General features: G+C 42.1%; 1 protein-coding gene across 1 annotated transcript; it reads right to left on the bottom strand.

The window, feature by feature from the left end:
• Window positions 1-2,351: 2,351 nt before the first annotated feature.
• Window positions 2,352-11,231, bottom strand: LOC128709012 (mucin-5AC-like). The gene is made up of 3 exons (XM_053803995.1): window positions 11,178-11,231; window positions 3,331-3,434; window positions 2,352-3,225 (listed from the first exon to the last, which is right to left on the bottom strand). The coding sequence occupies exons 1-3, from the start codon at window positions 11,229-11,231 to the stop codon at window positions 2,352-2,354; spliced, it is 1,032 nt and encodes a 343-aa protein (XP_053659970.1).
• Between the last annotated feature and the right edge of the window lie 1,715 nt (window positions 11,232-12,946).

Below are 12,946 nucleotides of genomic sequence, written 5' to 3'. Positions count from 1 at the left end.
TGTTATAATACCTAATTCCTGGCACGTACCAGCACCCCTGGAAGCACGCACACAGTGGCAAAAGTTCTGGCAAACCTGTAACCATCAGCACTAAGGGTGCTGGCGGCCGTATGTTGCGTGTGTCATTAACGTATTTGATTTTGTAATCCTGCTACCCTCTTTGCCACTGTCGTCACGATTTGCAGACATTATGCTAGAGGGATAAGTATAGCTGCACGTTTTGTTTGTGTTCACCGTTTAGGTATTTGGGTACAATGGTGGAAAACAGCGAAAATTCTATGGTGCGATCGATTTATTTTCCGCCCGTGCACGTGATGTCGTCCGGCGCTCATAACAACACCTAAAAGAACATTTCTCTGCTGGACATAGTTGCTGTGGTCAATGAAACATGAATGGTTAAACGGTATTACGGGCACGAATGATAGTTGTTAATTTAATTTTGCCTGCGGTGACCCCTCTACGGATGAATACTACGTTGTAGTCTACGTAGTACGTCTGTATTACACAATTCAAAAATAACTTTCAGGAAGGCTTTCATGCTTTGTTTATTCCGTTCTCTACCTTAGGTGAGTTGCGCTGTTAATGAATTCTTTTTTTAAGAAGTTGTCTGGTATATCTTATAAATTTATTACTTATTACTTAATAGCCAGTAGTTCAACAATTAATTGATTGCTAGAAGAACAGGGGGGCATTTCCTTCCCTCACCATTAGCATGCAACATGCTCGGTTACCTTATTCCAATTCAAATTACACTTTTTATTCACACTCGTTGAGTTTTTATCGTGTTGTTTTTTTTTTTACTTTTGATCGGAATTGTGTATTTTTGAGAAATTTCCAAACCCACAGTTGTGAAACCGTATTAATTTAAAAGAATGTACATCCTTTTATGTTGTCCTGTACCGGAATTCAGCACCAAAACCTCATTTCCATTTGGCACTGTTCTGTTATTTTACAGCGTAGGCATTTCGGTTGCAATGCAAATGAAACGGTCTAATTTGAATACGAAATTTAAACGAACCTAAGAAGAAATGCCTTTATTGTTAGCAAAAACACCTCTACATCCTTCGTTGAGCATGATTTTGCAATGCGCTTAAAGACAGAATGGACGCCTCGACCAAAAAAAAACGCACGAAGACAACTCGTCGATGGTTTTTTGAAGTTTTTCTTTCCTCCACCTGGTAAATGGTAATAAAATAAGACTTGTTCAGTTTTGTTTGCTGTCGCAAAGCGCAAAAAAGGGTTGTTTGCGGATACGAATTAAAAAAAGGAATGTAAAATATTAATTTCGAATGACATTTGCAATAGCTGATCAAGATTAATGATTCTTGCGTTTACTAGTTTTTGTGTATTATAATTTATCTTCTTTAGTCCGACTAAGATGCTAGATAGCGAACATATAAACAGCTGAAAATCGTTTGAAATTCATAGCCCGTCAACATCTGGCCGATTCTCATGCTACTTCTCGTTACTCTCAAACTGGTTAGAATAACTACCTTCAACTGTGTAAAATACCCAATGTTGTAGTTATTATTTGCCGCTTCGCAATAAACAAAGCAGCAACGAATTCGGCTTAATGTTCTCCCCGGGATAAGATGGATAACCATTGCGTATTAGATTACACGTGCATTTCGCTGTTGAGCTTCAGCTCCGTTCAGCTTGGTTTCGTGCGTTACATTTTTCCCGAGCTGGGTTTATAACAAATCTTGGTCAATATTTGAGGAACTCTCGGACAGACATTCATCCTTCAGCTTATAAAAAAACATCTAATACTACTGTTGGAAGTGCTGCGAGCATTTGTTACCATTCTGTTTATTTTTCGAGTTTCGGTATGCTGTGAGCAGCAAAGTAAATGATACCAGGCTGTTACTCTGTATCCATCACCGTCATTTCTGGAATTGCTCATATTTATGATACTGAGTTAGAGGAGTAGATTATTTGTGGATAAGTTCCTGAGGAAGTCCTGACATCAATACCATGCATACAAATAGGATGAGTTACTGCATCACGATAATAAATGTTATATGTTATGTTAAACATTTAAGTTCAATCAGTGTTATTACATCTTAAAAATGATTAACAAACATGTTAGTAACAAAAATGTTAGTAACAGTCGCCTAAGCTCTGAGGGTAAAGCTGCAAAACAAAACACCGCATAGAGTAGCTCATGAAACTTGCATTTAGTTTTCCTGGACTAGTGGAAACACCAGAATCCTTGACCTAATTCTTTCCATTGTAAAAGAACGGCTATGGTTCGATTTCGGCATTGATCATTTTATTTGTCACGGCGGCGTGTGAAATAATGGTGTATGGAAATAGGCAGCTTAAATTATGCTAGAATAGATTTATGAACACTACGCGGAATCATCGCGCAAATCGATCCGTATGTCTATGTCAAACTCGGGCTCGTACGGTTTCAATGGATTGCCACTGCCATTGCTGCCCGTGGCCACCGGTCGATTAGCCGCAGCTGGCCGGCTGGAGGTGGTATACTTAAGCTGGTTTGCGAGGACCACTGAGTTCAGTAGCGGATCGTTCGTGACCCCTGGTGCAACGTACGGCCGCCTGGTCGGTGGAGCAACCGTGGTCGTCGTAGTCGTGGTGCTGGTGGTGGTTGTTCTTTGCAGGAATGGAGCAACATACGGTGCCTTGGTTGTGGTCAATGTCGGTGCAATGTAGGGCCTTGGTGGCGGAAAGTTGCTTATGGGCCGTACCAGCTCGTACTGAGATGGTGCTGGGTGTGCATTGAAATACTGATAACTTCCGGGATGTTGATGGTACTGTACGCTTGGGGTTTGGAAGTGTACTGTGCTAGTGCTCGTGCCACTTCCAGCACTACCACCGGTTGCAGTGGCGGCACTGACATTCTTTGCACTTGGCGGATGATGCAATTGTATCATCTGGATGACTCGCTCGGCCAAACTGCCCGTGTAGGACACTGGGCCAACCGACTGGGTCAACGTATATGGCGATTCCTTTTGGCTGGTAATTAATTTGGAGGAAGAATAGTCCACAGGTACGTAATGCACAGTTTTCTCGTGCGACTCGTACACCGGCAACAAGCTTTCCTGCGACATGTACGTTTGCTGCGGATGCGTTTGGAATTCATTCGTGGCAATCTGTTCGACTGGCGATGGGAAGTTCTTCAGCGTGTATGGATGCTTGAAAGCTTGCGGTCGCTTGTAAAATTTACGCTTGTCATACCCTGATGATACACCATCATTGTAGCTGCGGAGAAAGTAGAATGAAAAAAAAACAACTTGAGTTACAAAATTGAACGTAACGCGAAAAGTTTTATGAGCCATTTGCGTATGATGTAACTTGTGTACTTACTGATAGTTATACTCACGACCTTCACCCAACTTAATATAGTCCAGTCTATGCTCTGCTACATTGTATGATGCCACCAATGGTTGATACCAGTGAACAATTGCAACCTGCAAGGAAATTAATTCGAAGGATTAATGCTACTGTTGTTTTCGATATTCCAAACAAGTATCGTATGTCGTATGCGCCTGTTTTCTCCAGTTTTGTTTTTAAATTTATTGCATTTATAATTCAATTTTGAAATTATACAAACTAAATGGCATTTTTCGTGGCTTCGGTCTTCACATGACAGGACCAGTTTAAAATCCCATCCAAACCAATCCCCCGTAAGCACGACAAGATAACTAGCTCTGCGGGCAAACAATTGTTCTTTAAACATAGACGAGGATTAACAAAAATCAAACATCACCACCATTTCGTTGCACTCATTCGACATACGGGTCACGAGAGTCTACTAACTACGGAAGAGGGACATACGAGTCCAAAGTCAATGCGAGTGGGCTCGTTACGAAAACTATTACAATTATTGCATAGGTTGTTCTTATTTTATATTTATTTTCTTATTTTTTTATATAGGTTTCTTATTTTGTCTTTTTTTTATTTAGTATCAATATTATTATAATAAACTATTAATTAATGGTTTTCTAATGGATAAACATATACACTTATTTCTATCTAATATTACTACTTTGGGATATGATTAAAACTGCGCGTAGGTGGTTGAGGAAGGATTTGGAAATTAAAGATTAGATCGTAATCTTTGATGGAATACATAAGTTGGAAGGTGGAAATCAGACAAATAAGACGAGGAATAAACGGAATAAAGTCTAATGCAAACAGCAGAGGATCATAGAGAACTGAGGAACTGCGCCAAAGGATGGTTAAAGGAGAGCGAATACGAAAGGAATGGCAGGGTACATAAAACAGAAACTATGAAGCATTTATACGATCGAACAAGAAGGAAGAAATAAACGGGGCTTGGAAGTGGTGGCGACGATACTCGAGAGTTTCAAGGTCAAGCAGTTGATACCTATACTCATAATAAGACAGAATGGAATAGGGCATCTACTAAGACATCTGCAATATCGAACCTGCTGTAAAACGTTTGTCCACGGTCGATGCGGTCGACATGAATCCGAGACGTGGGAGATCAGAATACTGAACAATACTCCAGCTTCGGCATCGACATTAACTAGATAAACTCTTTATAGAAACTCTACACTCGAGTTCGTCTCGAGTTAACCGGTGAAACGGTTAGATATTCAAAACTATAGAATAGGGTGTCAGGTGTCATTTTTTAGCTCACGGATGATCCGTCTACCGGTTAATCAGGTCTCGGATTATCGACGTTCTACTGTACTATTATCGAGCTATAAATCTACATACTTTATTAGTCCAACAAGGTTGAATAACATCTGGTTTAGTACACGGGAATATTACAAAGGAGAGCAAGAAAATGATTTGACACATAGTGGGGGAGATGGTGAAGTAATTGTTAGCAGACCCAGAGCAATAGCAATAGACTTTGAAGGTACGTACAATCTAGGATTTTCAACTCATCAGCGCGTAGAAAACTGCCAGCTAACAACAACAGAAATATCTTTAATATATCTTCATTGAGATACAGGATAAATAATAAAATGCTCAGGACACAAACCACGATAACACCGGCCCCAGAGCAAAAGGTAGCAGCAAAGTAAACATTTACTTAAATACGATACGACGATCACTGAGCAAAGAGCACAACCAAGAAACAAAAGTGCGATTGATCCCTAATTGAGATAATTTCTCAAGAAGTAGCGAATGAGGGAGACAATGAAACGTAGATTTAAAGTCCATGTAGTAAATAGCATCAACTAAAGAGACTATCTAAAGTTGAGCCAAGACCTAAAACACGTAGGTGGATGGTCTTTAATAGGGCAGGATAGTCAATCTCTCTCTTTACAAACCGGAAGACACGGTGTATTTGTCTGTATTACGTTTAATGGGTTTAAGTCAAACAGAAGACAACGTTGATGATAACTTGATCAAACACGATGGTTATGCCAGGGTAGAAAAATCGGATAGCATACTACCCTGGGGACTTTTCGCTAGAAGTCTCCCGTATTTTTGACACTACATAAAGTTAGGAAGTCCGCATGATATTCGATACCGATCCAGTTGTGTGAAGAATAGCGTCGCGCTCTCTTATCCCTAGATCAAAAAATGATCTGTATTTGCTAAACATTTTTAAAATATCTTTCTTTGCGTGCGCCTGTTTGGCATACGTATTAAACAGCAAAAAAAAAACGAACCATTCAGCGTAGGTTGATGCCTTATGGTATCAACCATGACAACAAAAAGAAGAAAGATATTTTATACATTTAATGAGCCGAACCAGTTAGATACCGACCTAGCGCAATATCGAATCAAGCTCCAGCAGCTTTACCAATTATTTACAAAAACTTCAAACGTTTCAAGGCCGTCGCCAATGGCTGGCACGCACATTTGGTGGGTTCAGTTTAACTTCATCAATAATGTAAAAATGCACGCTCTTAATCGCACCTTAAACGCCCATGTTGGAGGTGTTGAAAGTAGCAACTGGCTACCAACGACAAAACAAACAGTGCGTGGCCAAAAGGAGACAACACCGCGACGAGGAAGTTGGCTACCGTTGGACAGCAAACGCTTTGCAGACGATGGCGACAACCACGCAACCACGTGCGCGCAGATTGATCTGCCGGCAGCGATAGTTTGGAAGCACGTGGTACCGATGGCGTCCGATCGCGAATCGAAGGCGCTGGCGATCGTTGCTGTCGAGCCGTTTTGAGATCACGTTGAGAAATCCATTGGCAATCTATACAGCTGAATCGGATAAACGTTCGATTAAATCCGTACCGAAACAAATACGCATTAGCGCGTAACTTATTCTATTAGGTACGGTCATTCAGCCAGCACACAATCGCTACGCGAACCGAGATGAAGCAGGTGGAATTGAAACGCGCCATGCGTTGCGTTTTCTTTAGGTCGCAAATTAAATGGAAATTTAACCCTTCAGTAGCCACGTGACGTTTTCATTTTGCTGGATGAAACTGTACCACGGTTTACGATTTGCGGATACCTTCAGAAGAATTCTTTATTTTGAAAACAAGCTCGACACGCTTCGGGAGAAATTATGCACCTTACGTGTGTGTGTGTATGACCGTATGAACGAAATGGCAAACATGTGCGTTGAGCATGGAACGAAATATACTTAACCAACGGTGGCGGGAAACTTGATTACGCCCGGCACCGTGTGTTATGAAGTGTTCGAGTTGTTTGTGCGTTTGCCTCGATTACGTACGTAAGCTGTGTACTATGCGCTGCGGAGCGTTCCGTATTCGGTAGACAAGCGAGCTCTCGTTACTGCGCTGAATCTGTCACATTTTAAGACGTGCTCAAGCTTAATGCATTCCCAGCCTAGCTACGTTGAAGTTTGACATTGAAAAATTAACTAAAAACAACCCCTGCCCAAAGCCCTACCCCGTGAATCATAATTCAAATTGGCGCTATATAGCCGGCAAACTTTCTAATTTCATCACAGGTGGAGCAGACATTCATGGTCCACGGACGTCATGGTTTAACTAGACGTCACAGCAATGTTCGACGTTTAAATTAATGTGCCGATCACCCGGGGATGGTATAATTCTTTTATGGGTTTAACTGAATTTAATCATAACTGCAGTCAGATGGGTCTACCACATCGAAATGTGGAAGAATGTTTGGAAAAGTTCAACACAAACACTTTTATAAGCAGGTTGGTTCCTATCACGCATCAGAAGTCTGCAGGAAACTTCTAATCGGTGGAAGTGACGGAAGGCATTAGTGGGTTCAAGATGTTTGTTGGATTGTTTCATCGGTTCCGTATGGAATATATATTATTCTGGTAGGAATCCAATTACGGTATCCCTCTAGAGCGATAAAATAGTAACACGAGGTAAGGTAACAAAAGGAGATGCAGGCACGTCTGAACAAAAACAGAAAATGGAAACACGAAGTCACTCGTAAGCAAACGAAGACAATAACCAGCGTTATTTCACTGCCGGCTGGTTTTCTTGTACGTAAGCATAACGATCAATAGGTACGACACATGTGGTCATTACTGTAACTACCTCCCAACCAACTAACCCATGTGGAGAGGCTTTACTTTTTGGAGTCGGTAGAAAGTTGAATTTGACATTGGTTGTGGAACTGCATTTTTGGAGGAGCATAAAACCGTCAATCGCTCCGTCAGATACAAATTGTGCTTAGTATCTGTTGGTTCTGACAAGTGAGCGAATTTACGGTCCACCGTTATCGCCGTAGCTTGATAGCATATATGAAGTAAACGCACGATCGGTGATCCATGAAAATCATTTCATTAATCTCCATGAACAATTTCAGCTTGTTTAACCAATTCCTTCTATTTGTAAGAAGGCAATCCGATTCTACTGAAGCATTAACTTTTGTTGTTGTTGTTGTTGTGGTTAAACTACCGCTTGGAGAACTTAATGAATCTTAGAACGAAGTGCAACAGAGCATGGTGGCCGGTGTGCAAGGTCTTTGGAGCTTCTGTTCATTACCGGGTTTATTCCAATGGTTGTGCAGCGAGCACAGTACCTAGAGATCCTAACCTAACCTTCATCATTGGAGGATCCAATTCAATGTAAAACGCTTATCGTCTTTCGTCAAATTATCTTTAAGATAATAAAGCATAAATATCTTGATGATAATTATGTCTTTCTCTAACCTGTGTCCGGGTGGGGTTTATCTTCATTAAAGATTCTAAATTGTAAACACACAAACTTAAGATGTTGATGAAAGTGATCCACCTTGAGGAAACGAAATTGCAACGGTCGTCTTTCACTATCACTTTTAGCTCCAAAAAATGTAATTCTCCGTGACATGGTTCGAAAAGACTTTCACTTTTAACGATAGTTTGAGAGACTGCAACAACCTAGAAACAACAGCAACCATTCCGACCTGTATCAAGAAATATAATCGGTTGTCTGCTTCACTAGCAGTGCAATCGGCAGGAACAGGCCTCGAAGGAGGCGCACATTTAAAGCCTTTCTTTATGCCTTTCAGTTGAACCTTGAAGTCAAGTCCTCCTTAAAAGCGATATGCAGTCACCTACAGGTATAGCTATACACATATTCATCCTTCGGGGGTTTTTGAAAACAAAAAAAAAAACAGGCTTGACTACATATTTTCGCCAACCGAACCACCGGCCAAATGTAATATGCAGCCGCACATTCTTCTGATGGCAAAAAGTGTTCCACCAGCACACAAACGGTGCCATAAGCCATGTGTACACTTGATCGCCATGAATTCAATTTAGACCACGCATTTGGATTATACTGTCCAATCAACTACGGCTGCTACGCGAGGTGGCGGCTGGACGCTTATTTAGAGGCTAATCTAAAATTAGTAGACTAGCGGGTTTAACATGTTTAGATCAAGTCCATAAAAACATGTTATACGATTGTTATTGACGCGTAAGTGTGGTAAAACGGCAACTAAACAAACATATCATATCATCTAGCGTTTCATTTCCAGCGTTCCGCCGAACTAATATGCCGTTTGATTTACCTTGACTAATAGACGGTTAAATCTGTCATTGTCTAACAACACAGTGGATCGCCGACTGATCTGTTGTTGATTGCTTCCTGCTTCATCTGCTGACAGGTTACATTAATTTTACGGAGATCCATGAGATCAACCCAGCAGTTGGAACGATTTTTATATTGAAATACATAAATAGGAAATTGGATCGTATTGTTCTGTGGTTGATGATTGAATTTCATCTGCGTATGTATTCATTCTTGAATAGTTTAGCGTTGATTAGATTAGATATTTGGCAATAAATACTATGTTCCGGATATTGGACAATAGAATGTATAAGCCTAGCGTCCGCATGGTGTAGCAGATATTCATATAAAAAACCTCTAAGAAACATTATCTTGGCCTCAATAAGCAATTCTTTATTATTCCTTGTTCTTAAAGCAGTATTTCACCCATTTTTAGCCGCAAAATAGTTTTAAATTTAAGCGTAGTAAAAAGTTATCTCCTCCTAACTTCTGCTAACGGAATAATTGCTCACCTAATACGTGGGATAGCCCAAATTATCTTCACCCAATGCTGAACAATTCGATGATAGTTTGCATAAGCGTCACGAAACATTGGTGTGAGATCGATCATGCGAAACGATTGTGGAACTTAATTTACCATATATTAACGCTCACGTTCAACGCTGCCGATGGAGTAATCCGTGGATTTGTTGCCCTTCCATGTAACCCATGGCGTGTCAGAATTTCCCCGTGTGAGTTTTACGGGTGAAAAATGCCCAATGTATTTTGGCGTAAAAATGGTTTCCTTAACCCGTATTGCTCCTGCATCATTTTTTGTACATAAACGTTTGCTTTTCCCTTAAAGTTATTAAATAAATGGTTTAATGGAATATGACGCATTAACAATGTTCCTTTACTAGATATGTCGCATGAGGCTAACATCTTTAAATACGTTCATTGATGAGCTTGGAAATAGTGCACTAAATTAAATGCACCAATTTTCAAAGACGTTTCTTACATTACCACACACAACCGGACATTGGATTGTGCTTTGATGGTAAAATGGCGGAATGAATAACTTATCATTACCAACACGCACAGAAACCACCATACAGCCAAAAAGTGTCGGTTCTTTGCAAACGTTCCTCACAAATTCGCATGTACAGCTGTTGAAGTTCGACCTGTTGGAGTTGCCGGCGTTTCTTCCTCCATGAGCTGCATAAATATTCATTACAGCAGATCATGCAATATGAGTGCGAGAGTAAAATGTGTTGCCTGCCGGCGTTAGCCTATTGTCAAGCAGAATGGGGCGGAATGAACGAACCACTTTCGTCCGTACATTGCACATGATGTGGTGATGTGTCCGAGTGTGTACGGAACTGCTTCATCGGCCGGCAGACGGCCACTCGTTCCGCCTACCAGATAGTAAGTATCCCACCCCGGAAAACCCTTCTCCAGCACCGATAACTGAACGCTATTAAAGTGCTAGGACATGGGGGCCTAAGCCGACCTGCAAATCTGTTCCACTTCTTTCGGCGACATTGGGCCTGGTGGTATATTTCGTTCGTCAATTAACGGCAGGAAACGGATTTGTAGAAGTTGCACGAAGCGAAATATTGTAAATATAGCTGTTAGTGACCTCCAGCAACTCTACTGACCCCATGCTAGCCGGTTTTGGTTGCATACCTGTTGAACCTCCGGTGCAATTGGTTGCATGTTGCCTCGACGGAGTTAGTACCGACTGTAATTTCCGTTTGTCTGTCTTTTTAATACAACTTACGGCTTATGACAGTGTTTCAGAGGTGTCCTATTGCTTTTTTCACAATATCACAACACTGGACTGGGTCGTAGGCTGTAGGCAGCTTGACACAGTGTTTGTTGTTATTGCATTGTGTGTAGTATGCAAAAGTTTCTTCTATTTCCACAAGCCGGGAGCGGCTTGCTGAGAAATTCAATATCACAAACGCTCACGAATCTGGGGCAAATTATGCTCGCACACGCACTGCTGCTGCAATTACACCAAATTACTTCTCATCGGCACATGTTCCTCACAATGGCAGGAAATGGCCGAGAAATGGTATCAAAAAAAAAGAAACAACCCGAAAAACTTATCGTGATTAATCATTCGGCCGACCAGCAGCCATACGTTTGGTTACATCAGCTTCGTCTTACAATCGAACCACGCTGCGGCACCCGTTGGGGATCGATCGATCAGATCAGCAACAAATCCGTAATCTGTTGCGCACTGCTGCCGACGGACACCTGCTGTGAATGGGAGATACTTACCGCAACTAATAGCCATCCCGGGAAGGAGATGTTCGTGGGTGTTCCGTTAGCCATCCTGTCGTCGGGAAGATTGTTGGACACTGGAGCGATCTAGTGTAGTGTATGATGCATTCGGTTTCGCGCTCACACAACTATTCGTTTGTAACCACCGCGCTTAAGGATGATGGCGTAACGAATGGATGTGGTGCTGTTGCTTTCGTCGATTGTTGTACACGACACTATTTTTCACTACAAATTAGCTTTGTCGATTTCGTCAGATACGCTTATATCACCCAAACATTCGCGAAACGCATTCGACACTATCACCCTGCACGTATATTACAGAAAATATGGAATACGATTCAAGCGATTCCACTATGCTGCTTCACTTGGAAAAGATGTCGAAGGTGTTTGTTTCACTAAGTGGAACGGTTAGCGACATGCACCAAACACCGACCGTTTCGTGCAGACGCCTTCTGTTGGCACCTGTGTTTGCGTGCGGCGTTCGTTCGTAACTGAGCTTCCCGCGATGGTGGATGCGCGCAACATGCTACCCAATTGCGGCCAGTCGCTCGACGCGCAACGCAGTGAAGCGATTTCAAGCGATTGCGATTTTTCGGTTCATTTCTCTCACTCCTTCCCTCTATCCTTCTCTGATTCTGCATTACGCACAGCCCTTCCCTTTTTCCCAAGCAAATGCCCGCCATGATAGTCGCTACATGGTGTGTGTGTGTGTGTGGGTATTTTTGTTTTTTTCTTAATCGTCAGGAGGTCAGGAGTTAGCAGTTGGCCCGACAAAATATCGGACAAAGTGTGGATTTGTTGCCATTCTCGATACCCACTACCGCAAAAGTGCGGAATTATGTCACTTGCCCAGCCAAGTCCATGCCCCCACAGCGGTGGACAAAACTTTTCCAATGGAAGCTTTTGCACCACCTCGCGTAAAACTGTGATTAAATTGTTTGGAGCACATTTCTTTTACGCTTTTTTTCAAGATCTTTATCGCTTTTTCAACTCTTGATGCCCAATACGGCCGCTTTTCGTGCAGCCTGCGAGCATCCCTTCACTTTTGCCGACAGTACTCCCTTATTCTCGTTACACGAACTAGGCCGCGTTCTTGCGCCTTGGCAGGGCAGCACGCCGTGTACCTGCCCTGTGTGGAAACAGTGGGGACTCATTGACCAAGCCATGATTTATGGTTGCCAAGAACACGGTTCCAAAAATGCGTTAGAAAAGAAACTAATCGCTCCAGCCCAGTCACCGTGTTTGTCAAGCCTGCGTAGGGCTGAAACATTCAGCCGTGACTGATTAGACCATGGCGAACAGCAGACGCAGAGTAAACTGAGAAGGACACTCGAATTAATGGACCTCATAAAACACGAAATTTCATCTGTACAGTGTCCCCATTGCAATGGTGACCGTGGCACACCCCGCGCATGAGCGACGTTTTCCAGTGGAGTTTGTTTTTTTCCGTGATTTCCAGCTCCAGGGGAAAGTATCGAAGCAGCTTTGCAGGTGTTCCGATACTGTTTGAAGTCGTCATCGATGGATGCTCCAGTCCACACCCACCCAGTGAAGAATTTATGAATTTATGGTTTTATCATACTGGTTTCATACGTGCACAGATGGTTCATATTGAATGCAACACATAACATCTTCAAACAGGAGGGGTACGCATGAGTCCCCATTTGGTGCATTGTAACTTTAGCATCAGTCGCTTTCGGTTTGATGGAAACTTCCTACTGGCGAATGCGGTGGTCAGTTTTTGATTTACACTCGGTCAAATACCC

The sequence above is a fragment of the Anopheles marshallii genome, chromosome 2 (assembly GCF_943734725.1).
Source record: "Anopheles marshallii chromosome 2, idAnoMarsDA_429_01, whole genome shotgun sequence".
Taxonomy (NCBI): Eukaryota; Metazoa; Arthropoda; class Insecta; order Diptera; family Culicidae; genus Anopheles; species Anopheles marshallii.
This window is presented reverse-complemented; position numbering and strand designations above follow the sequence as displayed.